Below are 16,571 nucleotides of genomic sequence, written 5' to 3'. Positions count from 1 at the left end.
ACACTGACTTATTGGCTATTCTGTGTAATGAGCATTGCACTGTGTCAGAGAGAAATGAGTAACCAGTGATCCAGGGAAATGCATACGGTACCACAGCTGGGTAAAGGAGCAGAATTTCTTACACCTGAAAACTCTAAATGAGTTTTTTGGGATCACGAGAAATTTTACCATCAGCTTTGTTCAATAATGGAAATTACATGTTTCTTCATGTGTGTTTTTATGTGTTTACAGACATAATTGATACCTTATAGAATAAGATCAGGATATGTGATTTCTTAAATATAATTTTAGTATTCTTTTGTAATAATACACTAACAGACTTTAAGTGCAAAGGCTTTAAAGGTCATCTCATACAAACTTGTCACTTTATAGAAAAAGAAAATGAGGTTTAGAGAAAAGTTTAGTGACTGGGCAAGGCTTGCAGTTAGTAAACTGCAAAGTGGGAATCAGAATCCAGGTTCTCATCCCTAATTCAATGCCCTTTCCCATCTCACACACAGCTCTGAAACATGTCTCAATTACAGTAACAACTTCCACACTACCCATGCCTCTTGGACTGATTCTGCCCTGAAGACAGGGAGGTAATCAGGAAGAGTACTGCAAATCAAAGTGAAGATTTGAACCATTATTTGACAGGGAGGTCCATTCAATTCATCTAACAAGTGTAAGTGTTGGTGACAGGAATCTGAGAATGTGTTCCATACTCTCAGTGTGGCCCAGGCCTAGTTGTCCAAATTCATTTTTTCCCCATGAATAAACGTTGCCAGACATGGATAAGGCCATGCTGTGGGCTTCTCCGGCAGAAATCTGAGCCAAGGGTACTCCTGCGAGGTGCTCCACAATCTGTGGTGTGGTGGTTGAGGGAAATTTCCTTCCAACTCCAAGCTGCCCATGCAGGTTCTGTCCCCAGGCAAAAAGCTCACCACCTTGACATAAACAAAGCAAATGCTGTTTTATTCCATTTAAAATGCAGCAGACATTACCCTAAAGCATGATGCATGCTCTACATAGTATATCACAATATTGTACCTTTGCACTGATGGTACTCTCAGTTCCCCTATGTCTGACAGAAAAATATAGAATCTTCTCTTTAGCAGTGACAGTTACACTTCTTTATCCCTCACCTCAAAGGTGAAGCTATTTGAACATATTAAAGAATATCTTCAACATCATAAATTTGATTGTAAATCAAATTCAAGAAATATTTACTGTAAAACACTCAGAGGATGGGCCCATGAAAAACAGACGCAATCTACCTCTGCGAAAAACCCTAGAGCTACTACTGTTTTCTCTATCTCCCTCCCTTTCATGTGCCTAAAGATCCCAAATAAACAACTGTAAAATTCATCTGAAATTACAAGATCCCAAATCAACAACTGTAAAATTAATTTCAAATTACAGTTGTTTGAACGAGTCAGTTTCTTCTTCCATTAACTGAATATATGGAGCACATTTTTTAGGGAGTGTTCTTAGATGTTATCTGATAGAGCTGACAATATCTAATAGAGTCTTAAAAAATACACCAGAGAATTAAGGTTTACTGGCATCTCTTTGCAAGATACAGTGCAGGATCTGGTGGGAAGCAGAGCCTCTCCTTCACACACAATTTTCATGCACCTGTCAACCACCAGGAATATAATGATGAGCATGACCAGCTTATTTTCTTGTTTCCCCAACTTTTATTATTTCTGTACTGTGATTTACTAGTAATAAACTCTGAATATCCCTTGTACATACACGCCTCTAGACCCTGGGCTTCTTAAAGGCAGGGTGTGTGTGTTTCATCTTCATAATCAAAACACAGTAGATAATATGAAATATTTGTTAATGAATTAATGAAGTCAAATGATCAGTTTTTTCCAATACAAGTTCATACTATCAAATCTCAACAGGCTTTGAAATGAAGGTCAATACTCACTAATTATTAACTTCCCTTGAATCCCAGATTCTATTCAGTTTATGAACATGCTTACATCTGTGCTATATATTAACAAAAATTCCCTTGACTCCGAATTCCCTTCTATTACCCTACTGCTATCTTAATTATTCCATTCACAGTACATTTCTTTTTTTTGAGACACGGTCTTGCTCAGTTACCCAGGCTATAGTGCAGTGGCACGATCATGGCTCACTGCAGCCTCAAACTGCTGGGCTCAAGGGATCCTCTTGCCTTACCCTCCCAAGTAGCTGGGACTACCGGTGCAAGCCACCACGCCCAGCTAATTTTTAAGGTTTTTTGTAAAGATGGGGTCTCCCTATGTTGTCCAGGCTGGTCTCAAACTCCTGGCTACAAGTGATCCTCCTACCTCAGCCTCCCAAAGTGCTGGGATTACAGGCATTAGCCACCAAGCCTGGCCTCATAGTCAAGTTTCTTTAGGAAGTAATTCATATTCACTGCTTCCATTTCCCACCATGACAATGTCCGATAGAAAATGGGAAATATTACAGGGTTAGGGAGAATCTTTGAATTCAAAAGGCAATGTTAAAACATATCAGAGGCCTGCAGCTTGGCCACAAAAGGGGATTCTGAGCTGGAAGAGTGGAAGTTGGAAGAGTGTTAGGAAAAGGGAAGCAGTTTCTGGAAAAGGGTGGCCCCAGGCCTGGACCAGCTGTAGAGAAAACAGTTTTGATTATTCAGAAAATTTTCACTGTTTCATACTTGAAAAGTAAAAACATCATATCAAATTTAGGAATAGTAATTATGGAAACCTGAACATTTTACAGATCCAAGAATTCTCTCATTATGTATTTGCTTTAAGAATAGTATTTGGAACTATATCAAATTTAAAACTGTATTTCCGTCCTGTTACAAGTGAAATATAGACATTCTACTGGCTCCACATATACACACATGTATTACTTCTACAAAACTATTAATATTACAGAAAAATACCTTTTGAGAGTGCAAGAGAATGATAATCTCCACACGTGATCTGAATTATTTTTTTTTCTTGTAAAATGCTTTCAGACCTGATGAAGGAAAATACATTTTGTGTTAATCGCCATAATGAAAGTTACAACACGGATTTCAGAACTATTAATAGTATTTAATTAGAAATGAAGCTCAAGAAAAAACTTTCAATTTATTGCATCACATTCAGTACATCTAAAATTATTTTTTAAATACATGTTTTAATTAGTGGTTTAAGAAAAAACATGCATTACGTAATTATAATAAAATACTATGCAAACAATAATTTTATGATGCAGGAATAAATGCAAGATGAAAATGAGTTCTAATTCATATAATCTACTAGGGAAAAGTCTCAAATCATTTCATGATAATGTGTATTTTTTCTAGGTTAAAAACTTTTATTTCCAGAAATTGAACTTACAGAACTATTGTGAGGATCAAATGAGTTAATGAATGTGAAAGTCCAATTTAGGGCTAGGCAGACTATTTAATCATTTTCTTTAAATGCCAAAACAACACATGATACCTGCCCTGGGGGACGTAAGGACTTGACTGATCAGTTCAGAATTTATCATTTACTTAAGATGCTACTATATAAAGCAGGGGACAACAATCAGATATGGTAACATTTTCCTACAAAAATTATTGTCTTTTGATTAAAATTAATTTTAATAAAAGAAAAAAGTTCCCTACCTTAGATGTTTCATGCTGTAGTCATACTCAAATGGTTTTCCATCTGATGAGAGAATCAGCATGTGGTCTGCCCCTTGGTCCACGGAATGTATCTTCATGTTTTTTCCTAATTTAATGCATTCTACAAAGCAAATCCAACCAGGAACTATCATCACTTTGATTATTACCCACTGTATTACTAATTTCATTATAATACACTTAAAACATCTGGGAAACATTTCAACTAGACAAGCTTTGACTTACCATGAACTTCTCTTCAGAAAATTCTGGTAGGCAAAGCAAATTAGGAATGACAATTGTCTTGACGTATATTTTTTTTTAATTAGAAAGAATACTGATTTATACTTTGTTGTAAATGGAACATACCCTTAAAATATCCAATTAAATATCTGCTTTTAGGTTTTTGTTTATTAAGTGAAGACAAACGAAATTTGAAATGACAAAGATGAAAAGGTCTATAAGAAAATATAACTTTAAGACAACATAACTCATTTCAAGAACAAATAGATTGTGTATTCTGAAACACATTCCTTTCTCCCAAAAAGCAAATAACAGTAATAAACACCTCCCAACAGTTCCCAATAGAAGCCAATGCCTATATTCTTAAAAGGAAAGTTTATGTTTGGGGTACTATTTTTAAAGAGGATGCTGTTGAAAACATTTTTCACTGGCATTAGTGCACATTTGGCCCTTTCTAAAGTTAAGAGATTTTAAACTGTCCACTAGTTAAAATGTACTCTTATTTAATTTGTACACAAAAATTAAACTAGGATAGTTTTGGGACCTTGTTTCATCTTCAATGCTAATGAAATAGAATCTATTCATGTGAAAATCTCAAAGCACAAACCATATTACAAATGCTAGGGGAACCAAAACAGTTTGGTAATAAGAAATGGCCCAGCGGACCTATGGTTTCTTTTAAAGAGTCTCAGCATCTCAAGTCAGTTGAAAAAAAGGAAGTATTAAGAAATGGTATTGGGACATCGGCTAAGCATTTGGAAAAGCAAATAAATCTAGCTCCCCTCCTACCTCAGTACTTAAATTCCAAGCATACGAAAAATTTTAACTTAAAAAAAAACCAAAACCTTAAAATTACTATAAAGATGAGTACATTTTAAAAAATATTGGGAGTGTGGATAGCTTTCCAACCTAACATAAAATCCATAAGTCTCTTTAACAGACAAAAAATCGATTGACTACCCCCCAAAAAATGCACAATAAAAAACAACATCCACAAATGGCAAAGTGAGAAAAATATTACAACATGTACAATGGGCAAAAGGCTATTCTTATTCAATACTCAAATACCTCTTCCATACAAATAAGCAAAAGATTTAACAACTCAATTTTTTAAAACCCAGGCAAAGACAAATAGGCAGTTTACTGAAAAAGGAATGCAAACGTCCAGTAGTTAAACGCAAAATAAACTCGCAGCAAGATACCAATTTATTCACTCCACAGATGGGCAAAATTTTAAAGAACGTGGGCAATTATTTCCGCCACTTCGATGAGAACGTGGAAGTGCAACTGAAGGCCAAGGTAAAATCCCATCACTGTGAATGGCTCCCAAAGTTGGAGTAGTGACTACTTTCTCAAAACGAGTTAGTGGAAAATGTGGCGGGCTGGGGACGGGGGGACAAACTTGAACATAAACCTAAGAGAAAGCCAGACTGGCTAAAAGAATGAAGATGCTGCCCGCATGCCCCGCACCGGCCACTTTGCTGAGTGGAGGATTCGCTGGTCGCCAGCATCCCGCTCACCCCGCACCCGACACGGACCAGGATAAAAAAGCTCAGGTGCGCCGTCGGCGAAACGACCCGAGCCAGGCGCGCGTCTGCGGCCTTCTGGGCTCTCTTCCCTCAGACGCGGACCCCCGACCGCCCGCCCCTCACAGCCCTCACACACCAGCCCCACTCACTAGGCGTCCGGGCGCCGCCGCTCCCCGCGAGCACCTGGTGAACCTGGACGCCCGCCCCGCCGCGCTCCAAGACCGCTAGGCGCCGCGGCGAACAGCAGATTTGGCGCGTCACCTCGGCCCTCCGCAGCAGCGCGCGGTAGAAGCCCGCGGCGCTGGGGAAGAGCCAGAGCTGCGCGTCCGGAGACTTCGCAGGCTGAGACGCGGCGGTCTGGCCCGCGGTCGAGCGCCCGCCGCGCCGCGACTTCCTCCGCGACCTCCGCTCCATCGTCCCTTTGCGGGGTCCCAGGCCCAGAGGGGAGAGGAGAGAACGCGTTGTCCCAGGACTGAGCGCGCCCACTGCCCCGTGCGTCGCGCCGCAGAGCGGGAACCAGCTGCGCCCAGCTGCGTGGCGTCGGGGAACCGCAGCCTCAGCTATTGTGCCCCTGCCCGGACGCCACGCCCCCCACGTGCAGCTTGGGGGCGGAGCCTGCAGCTCGAGTGAGAAACGAAACAGAATGTTTGTTGTTGTTTTTAGGGGGCGGAATCGAAAAGGAAAAGGAAACTAATGTGACTCGGCAGGCGGCCAAAGGCAACAGGTCGTTGGCTAGGGTAAAGGCCGGTGGGCTGGACTGAGAAAGTTCCCGGGCGTGCAGCGGCCACCTTAACTCCTGGACGGAATGGCTTTCGAGGAAACGCTACAGTTCCACTAGGAGGCACCCTGACACACGCATTTCCAGAGGGCGGGATAAGGGAAGCCAAAGTTTGTTAAGCGTTGTGCGCCGCGGCTGGGCGTGATGATTCACGCCTGTAATCCCAGCACTTTGGGAGGCCGAGGCGGGCGGATCACTAGGTCAGGAGATCGAGACCATTCTGGCTAACACGGTGAAACCCCGTCTCTACTAAAAATGGAAAAAACAAAATTAGCCGGGCGTGATGGGGGGCGCCTGTAGTCCCAGCTACTCAGGAGGCTGAGGTGGGAGAATGGCGTGAACCCGGGAGGCGGAGCTTGCAGTGAGCCGAGATTGCGCCACTGCCTCCAGCCTGGGCAACAGAGCGAGACTCCCTATAAAAAACAAAAACAAAAACAAAAACAAAAAAAAACAAGAGGGTTGTGCGCGGGGCTCAAACCGTGATAAAACTGGGCAGAGCTATGCAGTCAGCCACCCCTCCCCCACCCCTTTCGCACCTGCTCAGCTATGTACTCCTGGGTGCCTGGCAACAGTGGTGTGCTTTAGGCCTTTTCTAGAATGCATGCAAACGGAACCATACCTAAGTGATGTCTGGCTTTTTAAAATTAGCACAATGCTTTGAGGTTCATCCTATTGTGTTTAATTAGTAATTCCTTTGTGTTATTGCTGAATGGTAGTCTATCGTGTGGATATGCCACAGTTTATTTATCCATTCACCAATTGATGAGCCTGTCGGTTGTAGGAAACAGGAGAAAACTTCCCCTTTGCCCTCTGGAGGGTCACCGAAAATCAACTGACAAGGCTGGGCCTGGGCTCCTGCCTGTAATCCCAGCTCTTTTTTAGGCCAAGGCAGGAGTATCTCTTCTTTGTGTAGTGTGTATTCAAATGTGTTGACCATTTATTTATTAGCTAGCTTGACTTATTATCTAAGAGTTCTTCATATATTATATTTGAGTTCTTTATATGTTTCATACCGTGTTCTTTATTAGCTATACGTTTTGAAATGGTTTCTACCTGTCTGTGGCTTGCCTCTTCATTTTAAGTGTCTTTTGAAGCACTGAAGTTTTAAATTTTGATGTAATTTATCCATTTTTTCTTTTACATAGTTCATACCTTTTTTGTCCTACTTAAGAGTTTTTGCTAAACTCAAGATTATAAGATTTCCTCAGTTGTTACCTTCTAGAAGTTTTATAATTTTTGGTTTCCATTATATTTAAAATGAATTATTCTTTATAGTATTGATAGATGCAGGAGGCAGATAAGGGAGGGTCCCTGGAGAATCTCTGACCTGCCCCACAAGCTTTTGTGCAGCTGCAGAAGCCTGCCCAGGGTCTTGTCTGGGCATGCCCACAAGGCACTTGGGGGGCCCACCTGCACTGGGAGAGTGGGTTGCAGCCACAGGGAATTCAGCCTTATGCAGCAGGGAGGAGCAAGACGTCTTCAGCTTGTGTGGGTAGACCTATTATTCAGTCTGTGAGCTGGGAGCTTTTTGGCAGGACCCTCCTTGTTTTTTTGCTGAGAGCTTTCTTTTAATAAATGCCACTCTTCACCTTTCAATGTATTCACGTGCCTAATTGTTCCTGGTCATGAGACAAGAACCTGGATTTTAGCTGAGCTAAGAAGCAAAAATTCCTGCATCAGTATAAGGTAAGAATAAAGGTTCATTTTTTTTCTTATGGATTTCCAGTTGTTCCAGCTTGCCTATCCCCATGGAATCCCTGTCAAAACTCAGATGGCCATATATTATAACCTCAGAGCCCAAACTGGCCTACTGTCTTGATAACAAAATAGCCAGTTACCTTGTAGGTATAACAGAGCCAGAACTTCAAGTCATGTAGACTGGGCATGTGCCATGGAAAAAGCTTTGACCTCTAACAATGAAACGGAAAAGGTTCCCTTGTCCCCTTCATAGGGCGTGCGAAGTGGGAGTGGCTTGCTTCTTCAGTGCCCCACTGCTCACACCTCTAGGGGAGCATACAGACAGGCAGGTTGTGGGGCTCTGACCCCACACCAGTGTCTAGGGATGGATGTTTACTGCTCCTGAAGCACCAGTGGGCTGTGCTACTGTGTGCTTTTTTAGTTTTGCTGTCTATAGGCACTTGTGTTAACCAGCTCAATTAGACCCTCCATCTTGTCACAAGGACAGAGTGCTTTCTGTATCCTGGGTACTTGCCTTGGTGTACCAGAAGAATTGGATCACATGTGGGCTTGGAGAATGAGTGCAAGGTTTTATTGAGTGGAAGTATCTCTCAGCAGATGGGGAAGCCAGAAGGGAGTTGGTTTTCCCCTGGAGTTGAGGCGCTCAGCGGCCCGGGCTGTCCTCCGACTGCCCTGGCCAAACTCCGCATTGTTCTCCTGGTCGATGGCCTGCCAGTGCTAGTGCCTTCAGAATGGTTCTTGCCACACAGTACCTACTGTAAGTAATTATTCAATGAATTAATGAATCCCTTAACATTCAGATTTTTGAAATAAATTATTCAGCAGTTTGCTAAAATAAAAACTCTAGAGATATTTCTGAATATAAAATATATATCTAGCAAGGTTAGGGATATAGGAAATATTGCTTTACATAATATTGTTTTATTAAAAATATTATTCTTGGCTCACACCTGTAATCCCGGCACTTGGGAGGCAAGGCAGGAGGATTGCTTGAGCCCAGGATTTCAAGACCAGCCTGGGCAACATAGTGAGACCTTGTCTCTTAAAAAACAATTATTCTTGATTCATCACTTTATTATTTATCCAAACATTTTTCAACTAGTTCTCTTTTTTAAATTGTAAATTGGCAATTTATAATTGTATACATTTATGGGGAACAAAGTAATCTTATAATTTATGAATAACAATGTGAAATAATTGAATCAAGCTAGTTCCCACATCCATCACCTCAAATACTTAACAATTTTTGTGGTGAAAACATTTCAAATTTAATCTCTTAGGTATCTTGAAAAGTGCAATACTGTATTGTTAATTATATTTACCACACTGCACAATGGAACTCAAAAAAAAAAGAAAGAACATATTCATCTTGTTACCAGGTTAAGTGTTCTGATGGTAAGGTGTCCAGGTTCTTGGCACATTGAACAAAGAATTGAACAACACACATGAACAAGCAGTGAAGGAGTGAATTTATGAGAGAGGAAGACAGTGAAGGATCAAAGGCAAAAGTACATTCCACAGGGTGGGAGCGGACTCAAGCAAGTGATTCAAGAGCTGTGGTAGCAAAGTCTTCTGGGGCTTTAGTACCCTCTAGAGGTTTCTTGTGGGTTATATCCTATGTAAATGAAGGATTGGCTTGTGACCAATTAGAGGTTGAGGTGAATTGGCCCATGGAAAATCCAAGACTGGTATGGTTTGATGCCTTATGCAAATGAAGGTCCTGGAATGGACCAATCATTGGCCAGAGTGCAGGTTCGGCCTGTGGCCAATCAGAGCCTGATGTGGTTTGGAACCTTATGCAAATGAAGATCCTGGAATGGACCAATCATAGGTCAGTGTGCAGACTCTTCAGCTCCATGGAGTCTGTCCAAGTTATCCTTAGATTCCCTATCTCCGGACCCTGTTCTTCTGCCTCATTTTCCCCCTGAGAGACATGATCCCTAGAAATCTTTATGGGAGGCAGAGGGAGTGATGGTCTTTTCTTCTGTAACTGCTTCCTGCTGATTTACACGCTGGTCCTACCTACTGGGGACCACAGAACTCTCTCCCTGCTTTGTCTTGTGGAGACAGGGTAACCTTTTGATGGCCAGAGGTGGTGCCTTTACCTGACACTGGCTGGAAACCTTGTCGCACATCATCTGAAGCTAAATGGTTTCTAGGCAAGAGAAAATGAACTTGGTTAAAAGGTTTAGCAAACATGGTCCAAAGACCAGGGCCAGTATAGCCATTAGCAATAGTCTGGCTAGGGGATGGAGCCATGACCCCCAGCCCAGCAGCCTTGACCAGGAGCCCCATGATTCCGACAGCTGTTGTCGTATCTTAGCGGCCCAGTCAGCTAGTTTTCAGGTGGCATCCCTTACTATTCCTGATTGGTTGACATAGAAACAGCATTCTTCCTCTAGGAAAAGACATAAGCCTCCCTTCTCAGTAGTTACAAGGTCTAGTCCCCTTCTGTTTTGCAAAGTGACCACTGCCAGGGAGCCTATTTGATTTTGTATGATGACAATACTTTGAGCAATGTCATCCAAGATTTCCATGAAAGCATTGGACAAACTCTGGTAGTAGGATAGGGAGGTTGCCAGCCTGTTAACTCCTGTTCCTATTCCTGCTGTTACTCCCAGCTCTACTAAAAGGGGTATGATGAGTTGGATGGCTTGCTTGTGTCTGGTGGTTGCAGTCAAAGGTATAGTGAGAGATTGGTTATTGGGAGCTATATTAATTTCAGGGGCTAAATAAACAAGTGTACAAGTTCCAGTCCAATTGGCAGGTAAACGTAAGTAGGAGCTGGTCCTGTACAGGAAAAAGGCTCCCTGTTTTTCAAAACAGAAATTGTTTTCTGTGGTGAACATATGGGTTAATTTGTTATTTTTGCTTTCCCAAGTAGTTAAGGTCCCTGCTAAGGTGGCCCCTGTTAAAGACTGAAAGGGCCTTGCAAAGTTGGGTTGCCCCAGTGGTTTTATTTTCCCGGTGGAGGTAGCTGCTTTTGGTGTCCACCAATAACCACCCGGGGGTATTTTCATATTGGGGAACCAAAAGACAGCTAAAGGTTTCAGGGCTAATGCAGTCTTCCCAAGGAAACGTGTGGACACAGCTAGTGGGTTTCCCTTAACAGTATTTAGACCGAATATCTTTTAAGGTGCCCTTAAGTAGGAGTGGTTTCCATGAAAACCATACAGGTTTTCTAAATCACGTAGTTTGGGTAACTGTGCAATTTACATGATTGTGTGAGGGATTAATCTCCAGGGTGTAATTGCACTGATTACTTTTCAAGGTCCCCAGGACCTGACTGGACTTTTGGCTCCTTTTGACACAGAGTGTACCTGGAATTCTAGCTCTGTGTGTGTTGATATTGGGCCCCAGATGGATTTTTCTGAGGATGTAACCCTAGAGAGGTTGCTCTGATAAGACTGCAGGACGTTTACTGCTCATCCTGTCATTGTAACCTTTGTCATGTCTGTAATTTGATTGTATAAGTCATCTAAGTTTATTAGTTTGAAGAGAGTTCCTCCTTTGTAGGCAACGTGGTAAGTCATTTTTTCAAGGGCCCAATATCGTGCTGGGACTGGGATAGCAGTGTACCTGGAAGAGTATGGGGATAAGCAAAGCCAACAATATTTTGCTAAGGCTAGGCTGGCAGCCAAGCACAGTGGCTCATGCCTCTAATCCCAGCACTTTGGGAGGCCTAGGCAAGTGGATCACTTGAGGTCAGGAGTTCAAGATCAGCCTGGCCAACATGGTGAAACCCTGTCTCTACTAAAAAAAAATCCAAAAAACAAAAACAGAAAAACAAGACTGGGCTGGTGGTGTTTAACAGCCTTTGTATTAGATTCAAGGTTCTTAGTAAATACTGAGGGTCACCTAATGACCGGTCAGAGGGTAAATTGAGGCCCTGCTATAGAATTAAGCCAATTCCCAATATGCATGATTCCAGTGTGTGTGGCCTGTAGCAAATCATTGTGGGTATGAATGTACCTTTTTGTTATTTTGCCTCCTTTAAGTCCTACAGGATAGGATTCTACTAGGGCAGAGGAGATGATCCCACCGCTTGGGAAAAGGCAATGTAATAATGTAAGAATAACTAGTATTACCCCAACTACCACGACCACACAGAAAAGACACCAAGGGAAGTTAATAGGCATTTACTTATCTTTTGGCCATTCTTTTAAACAGGTACTTCAGGTCTTCCACAGATTCACAGGTATAGCGGCTGGTAGGAGTTCCAGGTTCGGGGTCCGGAAACTTCTGGTATGGCAGGCTTGATGCTGGAAAGATGTATCCAATTATCTAACCCTAGTACTTTGACCACAGAAGGTGTGGCCAGCACCACTGAAAATGTTTCCTTCCATTTGGGTTGTAGCTGTTGAGCAGATGATCCCTCTTTCCATGTTTTTACTAGTACCTTACCTCTTGGCCTAATTTTGGGTTGCTGTTTAGTTCCCAGTACAGGGAACCGCTGGGTTCCAAACTTTTGTAAATCCTGCTGAAATTGTCCCAGGTTAATTAGGTATTTTACTAAACTGGTTGTTTCTGGATCAGTGATTAGATCATTAGTTAAAAATGGCCTTGCATATAATATTTCATATGGGCTCATATTAATTTTTGCTTGAGGGGAATTACGGATCCTTAAGAGGGCTGTGGGGAGCAAGTTGACCCAAGTCTCTGACATTTCCTGGCACAGTTTAATGACCATTTTAGAGTTTGATTAGCCTTTTCTACTTTCCTGGAGGATTGAGGCCTCCATGCTGAATGTAAATTTGATTCTGAGGGCCTTAGCAACCCCTTAAGTTATTTGGGAGATAAGCTGTTATTTTGAAGGCTCTGGGGTAACCCAAACCAAGGGATTATTTCTCTTTATTTTATTTCATTTCATTTCATTTCATTTCATTTTAATTTTATTTTATTTTTTGAGACAGAGCCTCACTCTGCTGCCCAGGCTGGAGTGCAATGTGCAGTCTCGGCTCACTGCAGCCTCCACCTTCTTGTTTCAAGGGATTCCTGTGCCTCAGCCTCCTGAATATCTGGGATTACAGGCATGCACCATCAAGCCCAGATGATTTTTTTTTTTTTGATAGAGACAGGGTTTCGCCATGTTGCCCAGGCCGGGCTCAAACTTCTGGCCTCAGTGATCTGCCTGCCTCAGCTTCCCAAAGTACTGGGATTACAGGTGTGAGACATCGTCCCTGGCCAGATTATTTCTTTTAAGAGAATTTTCACTATTTCATTGGCCTTTTCTGTTCTGGTAGGGTAAACTTCAACCCAGCTAATAAAGGTTTCTATCAGTACTAGTAAAAACTTGAATCCTTTACAGGCTGGCATATGGGTGAAGTCCAATTGCCAGTCTTCCCCTGGGTAAGTTCCCCCTCTTTGGATTGGCTCTATTAAAGGAGGCACTTTGTTTCCTGGGTTATTTAGTGCACACAGTGAGCAGGCTTGACAGACCTGTTTGACCATGGAAGCTAGGTTGGATCCAGTGAAGAGCTTGTTTACCATGGCCAAAGTTGTGTCTCTTCCCACATGGAAAGAGTTATGCAGGGCCTTTATGATTTTCTATTGGGCTGCTTGGGGAAGATTTATTTTTGATCCTTTATACCACCAAGATACCTGTTTCATTCCTCCCTGTTGTCTTTTCATTCCTCCCTGTTGTCTTATTAGCTGTTCTTCCTGTGAGGTGTACTCAGGTTCTATTGGGGAGTCATAAAAAAGGAGTAGTGCTAAAACTTGTTGAGATTGTACCTTGAGGGCTGCGGCCTTGGATTCCTTTTTGTTCCCTTGTGCTATAGGGGTTAGATTCTTTTGGTGCCCTTTGCAATGAATAATGGCTATGGCCTCTGGCAAGTGTTGTCTGCAATAGCTGAAGAATCCCATGTTTTATGGGGGAGTGCCTGTTAGTAAATAGTCCTTCCAAATTGTAGCATGAGCATGAACCACAAGAAATGCATACTTAGAATCTGTATAGACGTTAGCTTTCTTTCCTTGTCCCAACCTTTTTTTTTTTTTTTTGAGACAGAGTTTTGCTCTGTCGCCCAGGCTGGAGTGCAGTGGTGCGATCTCAGCTCACTGAAACCTCTGCCTCCCAGGTTCAAGTAATTCTCCTGTCTCAGCCTGCCAAGTAGCTGGGACTACAGGCACACACCACCACACGCAGCTAATTTTTGTATTTCTAGTAGAGATGGGGTTTCACCATATTGTTCAGGCTGGTCTTGAACTCCTGACCTCAGGTGATCCACTCGCCTCAGCCTCCCAAAGTGGTGGGATTACAGGCTTGAGCCACTGCACCAGCCCCTTGTCCCAACCTTAATGCTAGAGTAAGAAAAATGATCTCAGCCTTTATGTCGATGTGCCTGGGGGCAGTAGCTGGACTTCAAAACTGGTATAATTCACTATTGCGTATCCAGCTTGGTCCTCCCCATTTAGCACAAAGCTGCTGCCGTCTGTAAACCAGTATCCTCAGGGTCTGGAAGAGGCTGATATAAAAGAGGCTGGTTCACATGTCTGTGATCTGCTCACAGGAATGATTGGTTATGGTGCCCAGAGGTAGCAGTGCGACTGGTGATATGGTTTGGCTGGGTTCCCCACCCATATCTCATCTTGAATTGTAGCTCCCATAATTTCCATGTGTCGTGGGAGGGACCCTGTTCCTGGAACCAAGCTGGGTCTGGCTGTGTTTTCTCAAGGCCCAATAAGGAGAAGCAGACAAACTAGGAAAGAATGGAATTTATTGATATTACTGGATACAGGAAGAAGGCCAGAGATAATTCCACCAGACCAACCCAAAGTGTTACAATTTTCTTAGTGCATGTATAGGTTGGGGTTAGGTGCCTACGTGCAGTACAGCATTCGTCTAAGTCTATTTGTAACTAATTTTGTTTCAACTAGAAGGTCAGAGGCAAAAAACGCTTGCTAAGTTTGATTAAAAGGGCCCCAGTACCTTCAAGGCCTGTCTACTATGGTACCAGAGTGATTATTTCTGTCTTATCTCCTTTGCAGCTTGGTCCAGAGAGCTGCCTTGGACTTTCCAATGAATCTATTCAAACAGCTGCCACTGTCACCTTGACCTGTCTCAGATTCCGTTGACCCCAGATGGGTCCCAGCACTAGGAAGACTGTCTCTATTATTTTGAGTTGCTCCAGGTTAGGGAGAAGCCTACTGACCATATGCCATACGTTTCATTTCTAGCTTTGATGTCTGGGCAACAATTTCCCTAGGCTTAACTATTGGCTAAATGTTAAGGCAGTGCTATGGAAATCTGTCAGTGTAACTGGAGTGCTATATAGGCCTGTTTGTGTGATTGTCAGGGAGAATTGGCCTGCCACAACCCGGTGGGAGGTAATTGAATCATGGGTGCTGTTCTATGATAGTGAATAAGTCTCACTAGATCTGATGGTTTTGTAGAGTTCCTCAGCACATGCTCTCTTGCCTGCTGCCATGTAAGACATGACTTTGCTTCTCCTTTGCCTTCCACCAGCCATGATTGTGAGGCCTCCCCAGTCATGTGGAACTGTGAGTCAATTAAACCTCTTTCCTTTATAAATTACCCAGTCTCAGGTATGTCTTTACTAGCAACGTGAGAACAGACTAATACAACTGGGTTTAAGGTGTTACAGGTCTTAATTGTGATCTCTGGATTATCTAGGAGTGCCACCTCGTATTTAATCTTTCTCCTGTCATCCAGATATGTCCTTTTATTTCTAGGACTGGTGAGGAGTTGTAGCTGGTCTAGAGTAATTTTCGTTTATTTATTTATTTATTTATTTTTGAGGCAGAGTTTCGGTCTTGTTGACCAGGCTGGAGTGCAATGATGCGATCTCGGCTCACTGTAACCTCCGCCTCCCGGGTTCAAGCAATTCTCCTGCCTCATCCTCGGGAGTAACTGGGATTACATGCATGTGCCACCACCCCCGGTTAATTTTGTATTTTTAGTAGAGACAGGGTTTCTCCATGTTGGTCAGGCTGGTCTCCAACTCCCGACCTCAGGTGATCCGCCCACCTCGGCCTCCCAAAGTGCTGGGATTACAGGCGTGAGCCACCATGCCTGGTCAGCCTAGAGTAATTTTAATAGCTTCTTCAACCAAAATAGCAGTGGCTGCTATTGCCTAGAGGCAGCTGGGCTACCTGGTGGCTACCCTGTCTTATTTCTTTGCTAAGTAAGCAACGACTGGGCGCAGTGGCTTACACCTGTGATTCCAACACTTTGGGAGGCCAAGGTGGGTGGATTGCTTGAGATCAGGAATTCAAGACCATGCTGGCCAACGTGGTGAAACCTTGTCCCTACTAAAATACAAAAATTAGTTGGGGCGTGGTAGTGACAGGCACCTGTAATCCCAGCTACTTGGGAGGCTGAGGCAGGAGAATGACTTGAATCCAGGAGCTGGAGGTGGCAGTGAGCCGAGATTGTGCCAGTGTACTCCAGCCTGGGAGACAGAACAAGAGTCCATCTCAAAAAAAAAGAAAAGAAAAGTATGCAATGGGCCTAGGCTCTGTTCTCAGCTTCTGAGTAAGCACTCCCACTGCTATACCTTTCTTTTCTTCCACATACAAGAAGGGCTTGGTGAGGTTTGGAATGCTGAGAAGGGCTTGGTGAGCCTGGCTGAGAGCCCGTTTTAACTTGGTGAAAGCCTCCCTCATTTCTAGGGTTCATTCCATTGGCTAATCTTAAGGTCCCCTTGTTGCCTCGTAAAGGAGCTTTGCTATGTGCCTGAAATTTGGGATTTATATTCTA

General features: G+C 43.0%; 1 protein-coding gene and 1 long non-coding RNA gene across 4 annotated transcripts in view; one reads left to right on the top strand and one right to left on the bottom strand.

Annotated features, from left to right (window-relative positions):
- HERC5 (HECT and RLD domain containing E3 ubiquitin protein ligase 5) overlaps positions 1-5,952 on the bottom strand; it is a 49,757-nt gene extending 43,805 nt beyond the window's left edge. For 2 of the 3 annotated variants that reach the window (XM_021938432.2, XM_021938433.2), the window contains exons 1-4: positions 5,526-5,952; positions 3,608-3,728; positions 2,894-2,970; positions 705-926 (exon numbers count right to left, since the gene is read on the bottom strand). In XM_021938432.2, coding sequence (XP_021794124.1) covers positions 705-926; positions 2,894-2,970; positions 3,608-3,728; positions 5,526-5,790 — 685 coding nt within the window. In that variant the 5' untranslated portion in view covers positions 5,791-5,952. The remainder of the gene's footprint in view (positions 1-704; positions 927-2,893; positions 2,971-3,607; positions 3,729-5,525) is intronic. The other variant, XM_021938431.2, reaches the window with a different exon arrangement.
- A 586-nt stretch (positions 5,953-6,538) lies between these two features.
- LOC110743259 overlaps positions 6,539-16,571 on the top strand; it is a 40,872-nt gene continuing 30,839 nt past the window's right edge. The window contains exons 1-2 of the long non-coding RNA XR_004182795.1: positions 6,539-7,840; positions 8,450-8,609. This is a non-coding gene — a long non-coding RNA (uncharacterized LOC110743259). The remainder of the gene's footprint in view (positions 7,841-8,449; positions 8,610-16,571) is intronic.

Source organism: Papio anubis, chromosome 3, assembly GCF_008728515.1.
Source record: "Papio anubis isolate 15944 chromosome 3, Panubis1.0, whole genome shotgun sequence".
NCBI classification, from domain to species: Eukaryota; Metazoa; Chordata; class Mammalia; order Primates; family Cercopithecidae; genus Papio; species Papio anubis.
This window is presented reverse-complemented; position numbering and strand designations above follow the sequence as displayed.